Genomic DNA, 17,145 nt, shown 5'->3' with positions numbered 1-17,145 from the left:
GAACCATATAACCCAGACTCAATCAGCCAGAGGCCAGTCCAGGCCTGGAGGTGAGTCACTCCAGCTTAGGATGAATGAACAACCCCAGAGATCCGGCCCTCTGACTTATCTCCTCTCCTGGTCTCCCCAGCCCCAGCCCTCCAGTTCATAATTCTGCATACCCCCCCCCCACCGCCACTGCTGCACCTGCTGAATCCTATGGAGGATCATATTTGAAAGCTCAGAGTGTCATCTGCCTGTCCCTAAAGTCAGTCTTGAAGGTGTAAGAGGATAATAGCTTAAAAGGGATTCCTCCTTCATGTTAGCAACCCCCTGCCCCCCAATCTCACCAAAGCTGATAAAACTTAACCAACAGCTCTTGGAGAAAGCTCCCCCCACCTCCCATCACACAGTGGTGTCCTCTGGGCAAATGCATACTTTCCTACCTCATCCACTCATCTGTCCTTGACTGCCACGGTGGATGAGCACACAAAGGGCTTCGAGCAGTGACAGGTCTCCAGCTGACCTTCACTCTCCAGTGCTACATGGAGCACCAACCTGAGGCTCACATATCCATACTGTCAGGCCAGCACATGGGTGACATGCTGCACTCAGCTACAGAACCCGTTCTAACCCAGGGCTCAGCCCTCCACATCTCTCCTAACAGTGCCCCAAGGCAAGGCCTCGGGCGAGTTTCCTGTGTGTCTTATGGAGGTCTGGACATCGGGGTGACATCCTGCAGCAATTTTTGCAGCTTCCTGGGGAGGGCAGGGGGCAGGAAGCCACTCTCCCAGCACCCACATGCCCTCCCCACCCAAGGAAACCAGGAGATACATAGGAAAATACAGTCTTTATTGTTCTTCTGAAACAACAAACCAGAAATATAATTTTGCCTTTAAAAATCTTCTGTCTCTGGCTGAAGATACCACCATTGACAACGCCCACCCCTCCCCTCTTTTTCCCTTAGAAAATGCCTAGATCTGGTATCAGCTGGAAAGAAGGAAGACTATGCCCCCAGCCTCAGGAGACATGTTTAGCAGCCTGCTAAGCAGCCTGTGCTGGAGAAAGGCCTAATTGAAGGCATTCCCTGCCTTCCCCCACCACCCCCTTCACCCACCATGGTCCCCTGTGAGGTGGAAGAATCGAGGGGTGCAAGGCAAGGTGGGCCTTCCATGTCCTGCCCTGTTCCTCTTCAGACCCTTGACCTCAGTGTTCCAGCGGCCTCTTCCCAGGCCACCACCAAGACTACCGTCTTGGAGCCAGAAACCAGCCTGATGCCTCCTGACCCTCCGGAAGCCTTGGGAAAACTTGTGTCCAGCAGAGGGAGACCTAGTACTCATCTGAGATCAGACTCATGGGAAGGGACAGACCTACAAGAGAGGACTAATGACCTCCCAAGCCCCAAACAGCCATCTTCTCACCTGCGGCCCCTTTGGTGTAGGCTACAAGTCACAAACAGGCCCACTGGCCCATGCTCTGGTTTGGAACCCAGTTCGGGTGCAATTAAAACCTCCAGAAAGCCTTTCTGAGCACATAAAACCCTGGGAAAGGAGCCCCACAACTGAGGCCTCTGAGCAGAATGTGACAGCCTTCTCTCTGCCCCTGGGGTCTGCTTGGAATATGCTGGCAGGCAGTGAGCTTTGGCGAGGACCACCTGCTTTCCCAAGATGCCACCAATCATGACCCAATCCCCGCCCCAAGGTCCCAGGGCTGGAGCTGCTGAAGATGGAGGGGTGAGGGGTACAGGGCAATGGTTCTTGGGCTGCAGGCTATAGGAGTGGAACTGGTGGGTGTCCCCACGGGGCCTGGCAGTGATGATGTCCTTAGCGCTGAAGAAACACCCAGTGGCGTATGTGCCTGGGCTCCCAGGAGGCTGCCATCCACACATGCTGTAGCTTCAAGGCCTCTGGGCTGGTGTCCCTGGAAAACCCAGCAGGAGAGGTGTGAGAGGGTTACCATGGTGACAGGCAGTCTCATCCAGCAGCACCACTTTGGCCCACTTCAGAGGATCTCAAAGGAAGCCTTGTGTTGTCGGTGTGTGCTTCTCCCCCCTGTTGACTTGAGAAGATTGTGGTGAGCAAGCACAAGGTTCTGTAGCCTGAGGGCTAGAGACCCAAGGGGGAAACATGTCTCTACTCCCCAGGTTCTCATGACCTCTGTGTCCATGTGATTCTGTGTGTGTGAGATAGAGAGAGAAAGAGAGACAGGTAGACAGACAAGCAGACAAGACAGAGACCGAGAAAGAGAGAGAAGTTTCCAATTGATGTAATTGCGCTGGTGATGCTGAGTGTGTGTGAGAGCGGATAAGTGAATTCCAGGAGCAGTGCAGTTGGTGTGGCCTGTAGCAGGTAGAGGAACATAATGGCTTCAGCAGAGGGGGTGTGTTATAATCATGTTTCTCAGTGCTGGGTCCAGATGCCATGGCTGGTGTGATTGTACATTAGTACTAGCAGTTGAAAGCTGGACCCAACTCTGACACTAAGGGCAGCTGAGAATATATTCCTGGCTTAGAAGAGGGTCACAGAAGTTGACCCTTGGCCCCCATATCACTTCCAACCCACCCTTAAATACAGATGAGGTGCTATGAGCAGGAGGTAGGGAGAGTCACCCAACCATGACTACAGCCAGGGCAGGAAGGGCAACAGGAGAACAGAGTCCAGAAGCCTCCACTTGTACACATATCCTTTCTTCCCTATTGGCCAAAAGCTTAGGGAGATCTCTCACGTGTTACAGAGACTTGATGGCTCAGAATGGAGCATGAGCAGGAGCCTTTAGCACAAGGGTGGCTTCTGCAGAGACTTGGAAGTTCGTGGAGACAACCGCACTGTAGCTTGTTTGCTGGAGGGCAGGGGGGGAGAATGGAGGAGGGGACTGTGGTAGAGGGAAGGGCCAGCCCTTACTGAAGCAATCCCCAGCATGCTCTCCCTGCCCTTCCTACCTAGGCCAAGTGGGGCTGGGCTCTCACGCCACAGAAGAGATCTGCTTCTGGTCTTCATGCTCACCCTCCGGGTCCCCCATTAGGGGCTGCCTCTTCTTGAGCTCCCGGTGGTACTTGGCCATAAGGGAGGCATAGATGCAGCCATAGGCAGCAGCCACCACCATCATGATGCAGACAATGCCACAGACAACCCCCGCGATGATCACTGTGCCGATGGCCCGCCTCACGCTCACCGGCCGATACCTCTGCTTCTGGGGGCAGGCTGTGCTGGGCTCTGGCTCAGGCTCGGCCCCTGGCTTAGGTTTAGCAGGTTCAGGGCTGGCCTTGGTGCAGGGTGGCCCAGGAATATCCAGCCCGGCTGAGCTATTCTCATCCTCCAGCTGGGAGCAGTAGTTGAACATCTCCATAGGGACCACACGCATGTCCTTCCCCCTCAGCTCCTTGGGTAGGGTGCAGGAAAGCTGGTCCAGGCGCCCCCCTGCATCCAGGGAGAAAACAAGGAGGGGCTGAGCAGACATTCAGAACCTGGACTCCCTCTCCCCATCCCCAAGTCCCCCAAACAGAAGGCCCGGGAGGTCTAGTTTCTATCAGGAATGCAGTCAGTCCTGGAATCACATCAATGGCAAAGGAAGGGAGAAGAAAAACTAGCATTTATTAAGCCAAGGACCATGATAGGCAAGGTACATATATCATGTCATTTCATCTGCACAGAAGCTGTATGAAATGGATATTGCCATTATTCCCATTTTAGAGCAGCACACAACCATTTCAGTCAAGCTTGTCCCCTCCAGTGTCAGACTGACCCACAAGAGTAAGGCAATGCTAATACATGGAGGTGCTCAGGGAAGAGTTGGCAATGCAAAGATAGAGTCAAAAGGCCTGCCCAGGCGACAATTCTTCTCTTCTCCTTGCCCCTGAATCTGCCTGTTCACTGCCTATCTGTAAACCAAGAGCACTGTTCTCCACAGTATCTTATTACTCCAGAGCTCCTCCCTCTCACAAAAGGACAAGTCAAAGCCACTGTCACAGCCACCCTGCTTCCACGCAGAAACTTTTGGTTGCCCAAGACCATCTCTTTGGAGGAGAAAGGTCCAGTGATAATGCTTTCCTTTTCCTCTTTAAGAGCAACACAGGAGCCCATCAGCACCCCAACCACAGCATCTCTGAGTGAAGCAGCATCTTGGAAGGAAATCTTGAAGACTCATGAGGGCAAAGGAGAGGGAGCAGTGCTGATGAGGGGGTGTGGGCAGCAATATGCGCATGGGCTCATCATGACAATGGTGATAGCCACATGATAGTGAAGTCATGAAGGCATATAGATGAAGAACATGGGTGGGGTGAGAAGCTGAGGAGAATCCCCTAGGATGCCAAAGTCAGATTTTGGCCCTCTATCCACTTCCAGTGAAATCTAGATGCAGGCAAGAGACACCCCCTTCCAAATAACTCCTGATGAGTGTGCTCCTGCTAGTCCATAACTCCCAGTTCCATCTCCCAGCACAGCTGCTGCAAGCCTCTTCATACAACAGATATGCTTTTCCTGGGATGCTGATGAAAACACCCCAGGATTTTTTTTAAAGAAATGCAAAGTTGAAAACAACTGTACTATTGAAAATTTCCAAAAATATACATTCCCATTCCATGCCATTTTGTGCTGAGAATTCAGTTCCTGTTGACTATATGAAAGGACAAGGATGTTCCTTCGGGATAACACATGGGTCTAAAGACACCTGGTCTCTAGTTCTCCTATGCCACTGACTGCCTGGGTGACCTATGGCAGGTCTTACATCCAGCAAAATGTGTCCAAGGGCCTTTGTATAGGCAGGAGCTGGGTGCTGAGATGGGGACAACCTCACCTTCTTGCTCCAAGACCTGAGGTTGAATCCTGGCTATGTCATCTTGCACAAATTATTTAATTTATTTAATTGGATTTGATTTTTGGTTTTCTTGGCCATAAAATAAAATGGCTAACTCAGTTAACTGCTATAGGGATTAAAATAGATAACGTACATGCAAAGATACTTATAAAGTGGAAACTACATTAATTATTATTTCTCAACTCACAAAAATGGGAGAAATTGTCATAGTGACTAACATTTTATGGCACTTTACAGTTTGTAAAAATTTTCAATAACTAACACATGACAATACCACCCAAATAATTGAAATGGTGGCTGGATATGGAACAAAAGGAGTGAGACTGAGGAAAAGCATTAACACTCTTCACATTGATTCACTCGTTCAGCAAATATTCATGGAGCATCTACTTTGTGCTGGGCACCAAATTGTGTCTTATTAAGTCCATTTAATATTATGGCTACTACTAACAAATGAACAAATAAATGAAGAAGTTTTGTGGAGGACTTACTTTAGGCTAAGTACTTTTCAAGACACTTTTTGTGCATTATTATTTAATCCTCATAATGAGTCTATGAGATAGTTGTTATTTGCCCCATTTTACAGATGTGAACACTACCACAGAGACATTTCTTAGGATCACACAGCTAGTAAGTGACAGGGCCACATATCACACCCAGATCTGGCACTTTTAACCATTATGCTCACTTCTTTGCCCTCCTTTTCCATTCCATTTTATAGTCATTCTAGAACTTGCCCAGGTTAACAAAAGGGGGAAGGAAAAGAGTAAAACTAAAGACAGCTGGGGGCACCTGGGTGGCTCAGTCAGCTGAGTGTCTGACTTTGGCTCAGGTCATGATCTCACAGTTGAGTTGAGACCCACATTGGGTTCTTTGCTAACAGCTCAGAGCCTGGAGCCTGCTTCAGAGTCTGTGTCTCCTTCTGCCTCTGCCCCTCCCCCACTCACACTCTGTGTGTGTGTCTCTCTCTCAAAAATAAATAAACATTAAACAAAAAACTAAAGACAGTTGGCTTATTAAAAGCTTTGAATATACAATTTCTTGAAAGAGAGAGTTGAGGTCATCATCAAAATGAAAATTTGGTTTTATCTGTGGATTTAAATTATATTCCACCCTCCTGAAACTGTGGATATTTAAGAAATTATTGTATTATTCAGAAGAGCAAGCATGGTTTTTCTTCCTCCTACCATGCCAGGGAAGCCCAGAGGCATACCTGGTGGGATGCAGAGAAAAATTATACTGAGTCTTTAAGTTGCCTCATGAAACCTACAGAAGTGAGATCAAGTTACAATGAGTCAGTCTGAAAGAAAAAGAACAGGAAGGAGGCTGGGAGCTGGGAGGCGCACACAGGGAAGAAAGCACAGCAGTAGAACGGGAGGGAAAGAAAGCAGTACTGGCCTCTTTGCCCTGCTGAGGCTGAGACTCTTCCAGCCCCGCTGGTGGAGAGATAGGGCCACCCCCTTCTCCCTAGACCCCAGCCCTGAGTCAGCACCCAGCCTCCAGGAAGTGTGCTGGGCCAGGGGCTGGCGCTGGCAGGACTAGCTATGCTCACCTCGGTAGGAGAACCACTCCATCCAGTGCTTGAAATCACGAAGATTACAGTCGCATTCCCAGGGGTTGTCCCCAACCTGCAGCAGCTGCAGGCTTGCAAGGGGTTCGAACGTCAGCCGGTCCAGGTTCTGCAGACGGTTGGAGCGAAGTGATAGGGAGCGCAGAGCTGGGAGTCCATCAAAAAGGCCAGGGGGCAGCTGGGCCAGTCCGTTGATGGACAGGTCCAGGTGGCGGAGCAGAGGCGAGTGCTGCAGCAGGTCCCTGTCCAGGGTCCTGATGCTGTTATTGCGCAGCTGCAGCTCTGTAAGATTGGTCAGGTCCCCGAAAATGGAACGGGGCAGCTGGTCCAGGAAGTTGTTGGACAGGTCCAGTCGCTGTAGGCTGGACAGATTGGCGAATGCCCAGCTAGGCAGGGCACTCAGCTTATTGTTCAAGAGTAAGAGGGTTCGAGTGGCAGCGGGCAAGTCCGGGGGCACCATGGTGAGGCCTAAGCCACTACAGTCCACCTCCAGGCTGCGGCTGTCACACTTACAGGAGTAGGGGCAGGAGGGGAGGGCCTCCACAGCATACAGGGTGATCCAGCAGGTGATCCCTGGAGGGGAGGGGAACAGAGAAGTGGAAAGAAAGCAACAGGCTGGGGGGTTACCACCTCCTGCTTCTATGCCCTCCTTTCTAATTTGTATCATAATGGCCTCTTGACTTTATCTGCTTTGGCCCAAGCTACAGTCAATGCACAAACCTTTACTGACCACATAAAAAGATAATCAACAAGCCTGAAGCAGGTCTATATTATTGGACATCACACAATGTCAACAGGGCTCCTTGCCTCCCTGCATAACTGGCAAAGGAATTCCTTTAGTGGAGTACAATCCTGCAGACTAGCAGACTTGAGTCCAGCAGACAAACAATGCTGTTCCACAAAGATGTCCCAGCTTGCAGGTTCTCCCATGGTTGATCTTCTTGGGAACTTGGGCCCCACTGACACCATAGATGTTGACAAAATAAAGGATCTAGTAGTCAAAGAAGCCTACTCCCTTGCTCCTCTCTCAATATCACAGAGAAGGATTCTCTTTCCAAAAGAAAATGCCCACTCTACTGCTTCCTTCTCTTCTGCATCCCCACTCCCAACTTGGAACTGCACTAGGCTAAGACGTACCATGCACAGAAGCATGAAGACCAGGAGCCCAAGCCCATCTAGGGTCCCACTAGAGACCACTGTGGAAATTATAAGGATAAGATGCACAATTCCACCTCCATGCTGAAGAAGACTTGGGCACAAACCACTGCACACCATAGGTCCAGAATTTTCCCATTTATTCTCATTCTAAAACCAGCCATGCACTTAGGCTGGGTTCCTGTTCCTAAAGACTGCAGCATGGACCCATTAACAGCATTCCATTTGTGGTCCCATGTTTTTCCCAGGACTCCTCTGAGTAAGCAAGCTCAGAGCCTACTCTGGGGAAGGGCTGGGGGGCCCTCAAAGAACAATCACAACAGAGCAGTTCATTCTATTGTCCATCAGCCCTTTCTCAGAGTAATTGCAAAACTCTCCTTCCTCTGTCTTCCTGAGTATCAGAGAAGTTTGCTCACTGTGAAAGAGAAAAGGGATGAGCTCAAAATAGTTCAACTTTACCAAGGCAGCACCCGGTCTGGCAAATTACTGGCCCCATCTTGGATGTGGGATTCATCCAGATCTGACAGCACGTGGGAGGTTGTAGGGGGCCAGGGGTGGGAAGTACCCTTTTGTGCTCTTTCTCTCCCATGCATGGCATGTCTTAGCCTAGTGCAGCTCCAAGTTGGGGGTGAGAGTGCAGAAGGGAAGGAAGCAGTAGTGTGGCCATTTTCTTTTGGAAAGAGAAGCCCAGAGGAAAGACCCTAGCCAGGGAAGTGATAGAGAAGTTCAGAACTTCATGGCCCAGGTGGCCCTACCCCAGACAGGCAGCAGCCACCCCAACTTGAGTGTCTGAATGAGTTTGTGTATGGTAGATGTTTGTTGTCCCCAAGAGCAGAGCTTGAAGAAACAGTAGGGGACTGTCCCCCCTACATACACCTGCCTGCTGGGTCACTGACAGCTGAGAAGCAGACTGCAAGGCTGACACCTGAGCCTCCTCATTCTTAAGGGGAAATGAGCACAGTCGTGGCCATGGGAGCCAACTGGTGACCCTTCCTGGCCACATGGGGTCACCTGCTGCTACCTTTCATCCTCTGACCCCACGGAGCCCATCTGCTGCCAGGTCAGCCTGCCCCACATGACCTCCACCATGCCATTTGAAAATCAACATTCTTCAGACTTCACCTTCCACAGGAAAAAATTCAATCCATTGAGCTTCCTTCTCTAAAGGATCAACATAATCAGAAGCCATTATTCTCCCCACCCCTGAGAAATTCAGGGTGACATGAAAGCTCTGGTGACCAGAAAACATAATCCTGTATTGCAAGGTGTTGAATGATTCCAGAATGAGGTTGAAAGGGGATCTGAGTGGCTCAGGGATCAGTGACTCTCACATGGTGAATAATTCAGGCTGTTTATGTCGTGGGGCAGCTGCATCACAGGGCTGAACTGACAAAGGGAGAAGTCGGGCAGAATAATGTCCTTTAGGACCATGTCTTACCTCTTAGCCATGCAGCCTTGGGCAAACCGGTCCTCACGGACCTCGGCCCTCTCCCTCATATGAAGAGAATTCTCAGGGCTTTCAACCTGACAACTTCAAGGCTTTCTTATAAGAAATGGAGGCCTCAGTCTCCTCAGATGCAGAAGGAGGGGGTGGGACCCAACCCCTAAGGTCCTTCCAACCCCACAACCTAAGAATTCTCTAGGTCCCTCCATTTCAGAGCTGGGAAGTTTGAGGCAGAAGAGAAGTCTCCAGGTTCACCCAGCCAATGGAAGACAAGAGCGAGACTCGCCATTAGAACAACAGGACTATCCCAAACCGGACTGCTGGGGGCAGGGGTGGACTTCTGGGCACAGGAACAGACCCACCTGGGGAGACAGATCCACCTGACATGGCCTCCAGCTCCCAGGTTAACCACTAAAGCTCTCAGCAGTGACTCTTCCTTTGGCTGCCGCAGATGCCAGTAGCATGGGCAAGATTGTAGAAGGCAACCTCTGGCCTCCCAGAGCCCCCCGCAGCCTGGCATGCATCCTTGCCGCCTGCCCACCCCACCGTACTCACAGGAAATCTGCCTCCACGGCAGGGCAAGCCTGGTCCTCTGCTCGGGGCCACTGCCCCGGGCCAGCATGGTGAATGCCACAGCTCTCAAGTCCCTGCACCCCTGGGGAGAGAGGAGCCCTTCAGTGCGTGCTACCTGTCAGTCCTGAGAGAGAGAGAGAGAAAGAGAGAAAGTGCTGAGCAGGCACTCGAGGCCCCGTTCCAGCCCAGAGGTTAGGAAGAGGGCCCGGTGTCTCTTTACACTCCTTGCCATTCCCTCTCCTGTTCTTCTCAGCTCAGCTGTTTCCCTGTGGTGGGGGGAGGTGTGGGGAGAGGAACGAGGGGCAGAGAAGCCAGGAATCCTTCTACCTCCCTGGGCTACTGGGGAGGCAAGGCGGGCAGGCTCTGGCCTGTGGCACAGCGTTGGGCTCTGTGTGTGGGACTCAGGAATCGCCAGCANCCGCCGTCTCTCTTCTTGTCTCTCTGGTCTGTTGATCTCGAAAATGTTTCTGGAATGATATGGCCTCCTTTGTGGGCTTTCCCTCATGTCACATGCGTGGAAACTGAGGCGTCTGTCTACCAGGTAAGCAGAGTGAGGCCATACTGACACCATGGCCCGTCCCAGCGCTGCTCTTACCATGGCCCCCGAAGAGGCAGAGTCTGCTGCTGGGTCAGGTGTGAGGCCCAGGCCCCGCTCTTGCCGCCCGATGGCCTCCTGCTTCCCTTCCACCTTCGCCTGGGAGGTGAGGTGTGGTGCTCTGTCTTCCGCCCGCTGGGCTATAATAAGACTCATCAGCTCAGGGAGTTCATGCTGCAGCAGCTGTCTATGCAGGAGACAGAGGCAGGAAGGAGAGGAGGAGATTTCGGAGCAGAGGGAGGGCTGGAGCCGCCCTGGGGCTGCAGGAAGGCAGGTTTCTCTTCAGATGACGAAAGAGGGGTACTCACATTGTCTAGGGTCTCAGGACCCACCCTGCCCCAACCCTATGACTAGTTAAGAGGGACACGGGCCCTCCTCTGGTCCTCATTTCCTTCCAGATATGGCTAAGGCCCTCACATGGAGGCCAGAGCCTCCACTCTCCCAGCCCCAGCAGAGGGATGGGAGAGGGGACTGTGGTGGCTGCCCCTGCAGCAGGCTGGGACAAAGTGGGTAAGGGGACAGGGAGGACAGGGAAGACCCCGCCCACGGCCCAGCACCTCCTGCTCCCAAAGGGCAGCGTTCTCTCAGCCCACTGCTTCTGGCTGGCTCCTCTGGTTGCCTGCTGCAACCTCCCCTCTCTTCACCCCCCTCTTCTGCCTCCCTCCCCCGGAGCCAGGGGCAAAGTTAAGCAGGCAGCTGAGGAGGTGGAAGGGGCTGCTGGGAAGCTAACCCGTTCAGCTCTGAGGTCTCTGCATCCAGTGAAGCGGGTTTCCCTCAGGCATTTTGGGTCCTGCTGCAGCTCCTAGTGTCTCTCACTGCCTCCCCAGCCCCCACTCTTGAATCCAGCTTCCTCTGGTGGCAAAACCCACATACAACACAGCACCCCCCGCGGAACCTTCAGCCGTGCTCCCAGCAAGGGCAGCCTGGTGTGTGGGGGTCTTGGCTTTGCCTTCCCCCCACTCCTCCACCGGGGAGTGCTCCAGGTTGTACAGGCCTCCCAGAGGCTGGCAGAGACCATCACAACAACTGGCCTCCAACATGGAGTGTGGGGAACAGCCAGGGTCCCCACACTGACTCTTGGATGGATACCCAGGCCCTGGGCTGAAATGTGAAGAAGCTTATAGCAGCTCAGGTGTCTTCTCCAGCTGTTTTCTCAGGGCCAGGCCCCCACAGGCTCCTGGTTCAGAAGCCCAGGCAGGCAAGGCTCCAAGTTTCCTTGTGGTCTGCCACTCCTTAGCTGTGCAACCTTAAACAAACCCGTACACTCTCTGAGCTCCAGTTATCTTATCTCTAAAAGTGATGACTGTAATACTTCATGGGTGGAATCTCTATGTGGATCCATTTAATTAACAGAGGAAAGTTAACATTTACTATATTTAGCGTACATTACCTTAGGAGAGAATTCAGGCAAATGCGCCCAGCTTGGACTTGAGCCCATGATAGATGTGAGGAAACACCAGTTCCGTTCCTCTGTGGGGAGGGGACAGCAACTTGCAGCAGCTCTAGGTAACTCCTCCTTCCTGGTCCCATCAACCTCACGCATGGGTCTACTTCTCTATTCCTGAGCAGATGGCCCATCACATGATGCTCATGGCCAGACACCCCCCACACACAGCCTTCACAGACCTCCACTGCAGACACCAGTGTCCATCCTCTCTGTGTCCCTCAGGCCCTGACCCTAGAATGATCTCTTACTCCAGCAAGTGCCCTTACATCCAGGGCTCACAGCACCCATACAATAGTAGGCAGCTTGGTGGCCATCCAAGGCATAGAGATGAGGACCAACTTGCTCTGACCCTAGGTCAGAGATAGGTCATGGGCTTCTGACCCTGGATGCTCATCCACTCCCTGGCGACTGTCATCCAGCAATGGTCCTTATGGGAAGACACGTATGTGTGCACAGGGCAAGGTGCACATAGGCTCCCAGACACGTGCATGGAGCTTCCAACATAGCACATGGTGCAAACACACACCCACAGAGAGCTGTGCAGTTAGGCACATGCTCACACACACGCACACACGCACGCGTGCACACACACATGCCCTGCGGCAGCCCTCCAGCACTCCTCTTCAGATGCCAACACTCAGCACAGTGAGATGCCTGGTGGGTCCCAGAAGCCCCTAGCAGACAGATGTACAGGGGCACCTCCAGCCTAGAAGTGAGGTCTAAGGAAAGCCCTGAAGGGCAACCTTTGTCCTGGGAATTTTTCTATACCCAGACCCACAAGGGTGCTGGAGACCCAATCCAGGCCTCCGCTCTGCTCTTTCCAGCTTCCGGCAAGGAGATAGGTGGCAGAGAATCCCTCTCTCCCAAGCCCAGGAGCTATGTCCACCTGAATCTCTTCCCCTCTTTCAAGCAGGCTCTCCTTTTCCACCCCACTCACCCCTCCCTGACCTCAGTGTCACCCCTGTGGTGAGCCTAGGGGTTGACCAGCAAGCACCCATCAGTGGAGACAGTGGCCTTGAGCAGGTCCTGATGCCCCTTCCCCAGACTTGGATGATGTCACCCGTATGAAGCAAGTCAGGCAAGTTGCCACAAGGCAGATGCACAGGCGTCATCTTCCAAGGTAGCAGGGCACTGTTGACCCCGGTATCTCTGGAGAAATGTGATGAAAACAAAGTCCCCCAGGCCTGTGGGTGGGGGATGGGGGCTGTACCCGTGCTCCCTAGGGTGCTGGCCCTGCCCCTGTGGGCATCATAGAAGTGACCTTTAGGGAGATTTGGGGCTAGAACCCAGCCCTTCCTGGCTCCTTGGCCCCTTGCCCACCCCACAAGCACACCTCCAACCAAAGGACCCCTTCGCACCCCCAGAAGTATCTAGCCTCATCAGGAAAGGGGGTGACCTACATTAGGAGAACAGCTGCTGTAGCAGGCGCTGGCCAGCTGCTGGAATAAATTTACACTGTCTGAGAGGGAAGTCCCACTCAGGATGGAGAATGGGGGACAGACAAGAGCAGGGAGGTCCTGCCAGAAAGATCTTCTATCTCCAAGTCCCACAGCCTCCTGGCTCTGGATGCTGGACCCGCTCCTAATTGTCACAGGACTCACTGTCCCAGTCCCAGAGACAGAGACACCAGAGAGAAGGACTGGGCCCCAGCAGGGAACCCTGGCCTCCTCTGCCAGGCTTTGCTGAGACAACCAGGATTGGAGGATGGGGCCGAGGAGCCACAAGCAGTCAGATGGAGAAGCCCTGAGAACCTTTGCTACTCGGCATGGCCCATGGGACTTACCCGGGCATTTCTTAGATGTGGAATCTCGGGCCGCACCCTGGTCCACGCTGGTCCAATTTGAATCTGAATTTTAACAAGATCCTACACTCAAGTTTGAGAAGCACAAGACCAGGTTGCTTCTCCCCCGGCAGGCCCCAGCAACCTCCCAGGGGGCCATGCCCATCAGTCTCTGAAAGCCAGGCCCCATTTCAGGAGTGGCAGTGACCTGGGCCGAGTGGGGAGGATATGGACATCAGCACCCCCTTCAAAAAGCCTCTGTATGGAGAGAAGAGATGGTCATAGCCACAAACATCTGTGTATAGTGTCCTTCGTCCTCATAACAACTCTTTGAGGATATATTATTATTAACACCATTTTGCAGATGGGGGAAACTGAAGCAAAGGAAATTAAGTAACTTGCTTCTGGTTAGGCCGCAGAAGAACGAATACGGCTTTGGGCCCAAGCAGTCTGGGGACAAAGCTACTAACTCAGCTGCCTCTACAGGCTTCTCGGGATGTTCTCTTCCTAGTTTGCTTACACACAGAGGTTCGGGATAAGAAGGAAAAGGCAGAAAAAGGAGACGTGTTGCTGTGTTGCTGTACTGTGTACAGTACTTCACAGTTTACACAGCATTCCCTCCCCCATCGTCTCACTGGCTCTGAGGAGGCAGGCGTTCTGATGCCCCTCCTACTGGTGAAGAAACAGGCTCTGTGCGGTCCTGGACTCAGACATAAGCCTGGTCTCCCCCTCCCAGCCCCTCCTTCCAGTAACATCATAGATGCAGTGGAGAGAAGCCCCACGTGGCCAAGATCTTGGGAAAGGAAGGGGAGAGGGCTTTCTAGAAACCCTTCTGGCAGAAGGTTGGGTGCTGAGGGGAGAAGGGTAGTCTGGGAGCCCCAGGGAAGCCAGGGGTGGAGGGTAGTGATAGAACATGAGGCAGCAATAAGACCAGAAGTTTCCACGTGCTCCCGCCGAGCTGAGTGGGTGCAGCCTCCCTTGGAGACTGGGAGTGGGAGCCACCTCCCCAGTGGGGCACCTCGCCTCAGCCCCCTGGGCGTGAGCAGCCAGCCAGAACCCCCAAACCTGAATGCTCATGTTAGGATGGTACAGAGCTATGGCCTCTCTGTGCTTCTGTCCCTTCAGTTCCTCCTAAGACAGAGATAATCCTCCACGTGGAACTGCCTCAAACCCCAGCTAGAAACCTCCAACACACCCACCAGCAGCTTGGTGGCCACACCCATCTGTCATGTGCATCTCCCCAGTTCAAGTGTCCAAACCACACAACCGCTTAATGCCTGTTGTACCTCAACCCAGGGTTCCTGACCCCTAGGACATCATGCGGGCCCTGCCATTCACCTCCACTGGTATCTCTCCCTTTGGTCAAGTGTTCCTAGTTGAGGACAAGGCTTCTGCACACCCTCAGCATCCCAGACTCACCGAACTTAGAAGCAGAAAGGGCCTTCATGGTTGCCTATGCACCCACTTCACTCTGCAGAAAGGTGAAGGTCACAGGCAGGTGAGAAGCACCAAGATGGTGAGTGGTACCTGGACCGCAGGGCGGCTGAGCTGAGCCCCATTTGGTGGGGACTGTGCAGGGCTGGGCTCTGCATCTGCTGCCTCCAGTCTGGCCATCTGGGCCCTTCCAGGAAACATTCTCAGTCTCTTCCTGCCTGTCACCCCCATAACATACACTGCCCAGGCAGCACGGAAGCAGATTTTTTTAAATCTCTCTATCTGTACTTGGAACAGGCAAATCTTTCTGGTTCATTGCAAAATGCATACCCCATTCTCACCCTCAGGCTTCCTACATCCTGGTTTCCTTGTTGAATATTCCTGATCCCAAAAAGATTCTCTGCTAATCAGAACAGAAAAGCCCCCTGAGGCTTTCCTCACCTGAGCCAGTCTCCATTGTGAACAAACTAAGCAAGTTCATCGAGGTCATGGATCTGGCCTTGGGGGGAGGGGAGGAGGCAGTTGGGGTGGGGAGGGGGACAGAAGAAGCTTGATCTGGATAGGAGGGAGAACCCAAGAAGAGAGACTGCCTCTGCTCCAACTCCTTCCTCCCCAGACACCCCAACATTACATAAAGGCTCTCCCCTGCCTCCTCCCCGTGATACCCATTCTTCCAAAAGCAGCCCTATAGGGCCCCTGGGCTTTGGTGCCTGGGAAATGGGAATAAGGTTTGCTCATCCGGGCCCCAGACACAGCTTCCAGCCAAACCCCAAAGAAACCAGATCGGTTGCTTAAGAAACCTCCCTCCTTCTGCCACCCCCAGGCTGGCTTTCCTGGGCTCCCTCTTTTGGCAGTGCTGGAGATTGTGGCAGCAGGGAGGTGGGGTGGGAAGAGCAGGAAGCTGCTTCGGGTTTCCCTCCTGCTGGACTTCCCCCGCCCCCTCCACGTGCTCAGCCCCCCCACAGCCTATGTAGTTATCTAAGCTGCCGGTGTCAATCTGAGTCATGCCAAGGCAATGCCCAATACGCCCTGACAGCCAGGTGCCACCCTCACCATCAACCCCAGCAACTCTGAAAAGCTTAGCTCAGGAAAAAGACAAAGCAGCCACTGGAACTGAGCTGAGCAGTAGGGACTCCTGGTCAGACCACCCTCTCTGCATCGTCAACACGGCCCCGGAGCTGCTAAGAGCCACTTTCTTGCTGCAACTCAGGGTGTCCAATGCCCTACTGGGTTGGGAAACCAGGTAGACAGGGCTTGGCTGTATACCACCTGCTCCCCCTAAGCTGAGTCCACAACTCCCACCATGGCATAAGGCTTCCAGACCCATTTAAAGATAGAGGACCCAGTGTGCAGTTGGGGGACACTCTAGGGGACGTGCTTGTAGCTTTTCACAAGCCTGGATCCACCCCCTGCCCCTAGGCCCCTGCCCGGTTGGGAGCAGGGCCTCAGGCTCACCAAGGAAGAGCTGCAGGGCTTTTCTCTGTGGTCCACTCCCAGCCACGCCCCCACCAGGGAGGCTTCCCCCACAGCGCTGTGGACCTGTGTCCAGCTAGGGAAGGGCTCCTCCGCACCTTGTCCAAGGACAGCTGCCTGAAGGCCGACAATCCCGTGCTGAGGGCATCCTGCGGAGAGGCCGCCCCTGGTCTATTCCCAGAGCTCAGACAGCACAGTCCTTCAGTCTGCCATCCCCCCACCAACCTGTCCTCTGTACCAGCCCGGTCACCAGGAGCATCCCTTTCCCATAGCACCCAAGCTCCTCAGGCTGTATGCACGGAGCTGGGCAGGCAGACGGCACAGGGCTCTTGGCTGGCACTCCCCGCGCTGCAGGGACTGGTTTCTATGCCGCCCCTGGCCTGTCATCTGGCACTGGCACTGCCCTCCTCTCCTCTCTCCTTCCCCAGCAGAATCCCAGCTTACCTCCCCAACGCTGTGAGGTCAGAGGACCCCTGGGTCCTGTATCTTTGGGCCCCCAGATGTCTGGTCCTGAGCACTTCCCCAACCCCAGCCATCCCTCCCCGGCCGGAGGCAACAGCCGCTGTCCGTACAGCGCCAGGAGACCCGGCAAAGATGGTCCCCGCTCCCTGTGTCCCAGCCCGTTCCCTGCACCCCCACCAGTCCTTCATTCCTTCCCTCCAGCGGACAGCACTCACCTTTCTTCACCCTGACCGCAAGCTCCTTAAATCAAGTAGCTCTAAGCCGTCCAGTGAGCCCCTCCTGGGATTCCTGGAGAAATCCAGACAGCACTGCCAAGCGGAGCGTGGTGGGCACTGAGTGCCCAGTCCGCCGGGCGCAGGGACCTGGCACGCAGCGCACAGCACGGGGGAGAAGGAATGCCTGCCGCTGCTGCCAGGGGGAA

General features: G+C 53.6%; 2 protein-coding genes across 3 annotated transcripts in view; one reads left to right on the top strand and one right to left on the bottom strand.

Annotated features, from left to right (window-relative positions):
* CACNA2D4 (calcium voltage-gated channel auxiliary subunit alpha2delta 4) overlaps positions 1–17,145 on the top strand; it is a 117,370-nt gene that overhangs the window by 69,276 nt on the left and 30,949 nt on the right. The window lies entirely within an intron of this gene.
* Positions 811–16,981, bottom strand: LRTM2 (leucine rich repeat transmembrane protein 2). 2 transcript variants are annotated; one of them, XM_077759002.1, is made up of 6 exons: positions 16,940–16,981; positions 10,129–10,315; positions 9,516–9,657; positions 6,344–6,934; positions 2,918–3,395; positions 811–1,899 (listed from the first exon to the last, which is right to left on the bottom strand). In XM_077759002.1, exons 3-5 carry the CDS (start codon positions 9,580–9,582, stop codon positions 2,941–2,943), a joined length of 1,113 nt encoding a protein of 370 aa, XP_077615128.1. In that variant the 5' UTR covers positions 9,583–9,657; positions 10,129–10,315; positions 16,940–16,981; the 3' UTR covers positions 811–1,899; positions 2,918–2,940. The 2 variants fall into 2 exon arrangements, with proteins under 2 accessions (XP_077615128.1, XP_077615129.1); XM_077759003.1 differs by having other exon boundaries at positions 2,982–3,395.

Source organism: Crocuta crocuta, unplaced genomic scaffold (assembly GCF_008692635.1).
Source record: "Crocuta crocuta isolate KB4526 unplaced genomic scaffold, BGI_CrCroc_1.0 scaffold72, whole genome shotgun sequence".
Classification (NCBI taxonomy): Eukaryota; Metazoa; Chordata; class Mammalia; order Carnivora; family Hyaenidae; genus Crocuta; species Crocuta crocuta.
This window is presented reverse-complemented; position numbering and strand designations above follow the sequence as displayed.

Coding starts and splice junctions, on each gene's coding strand:
- LRTM2 (XM_077759002.1), bottom strand. CDS start 9,582: ATGCTGGCCCGGGGCAGTGGCCCCGAGCAGAGGACCAGGCTTGCCCTG. Junction 6,935..9,515: donor GCCGTGGAGGCAGATTTCCT/GTGAGTACGGTG, acceptor CCTCCCCTCCAG/GGATCACCTGCTGGATCACC. Junction 3,396..6,343: donor GGAGTGGTTCTCCTACCGAG/GTGAGCATAGCT, acceptor CCCTGGATGCAG/GGGGGCGCCTGGACCAGCTT.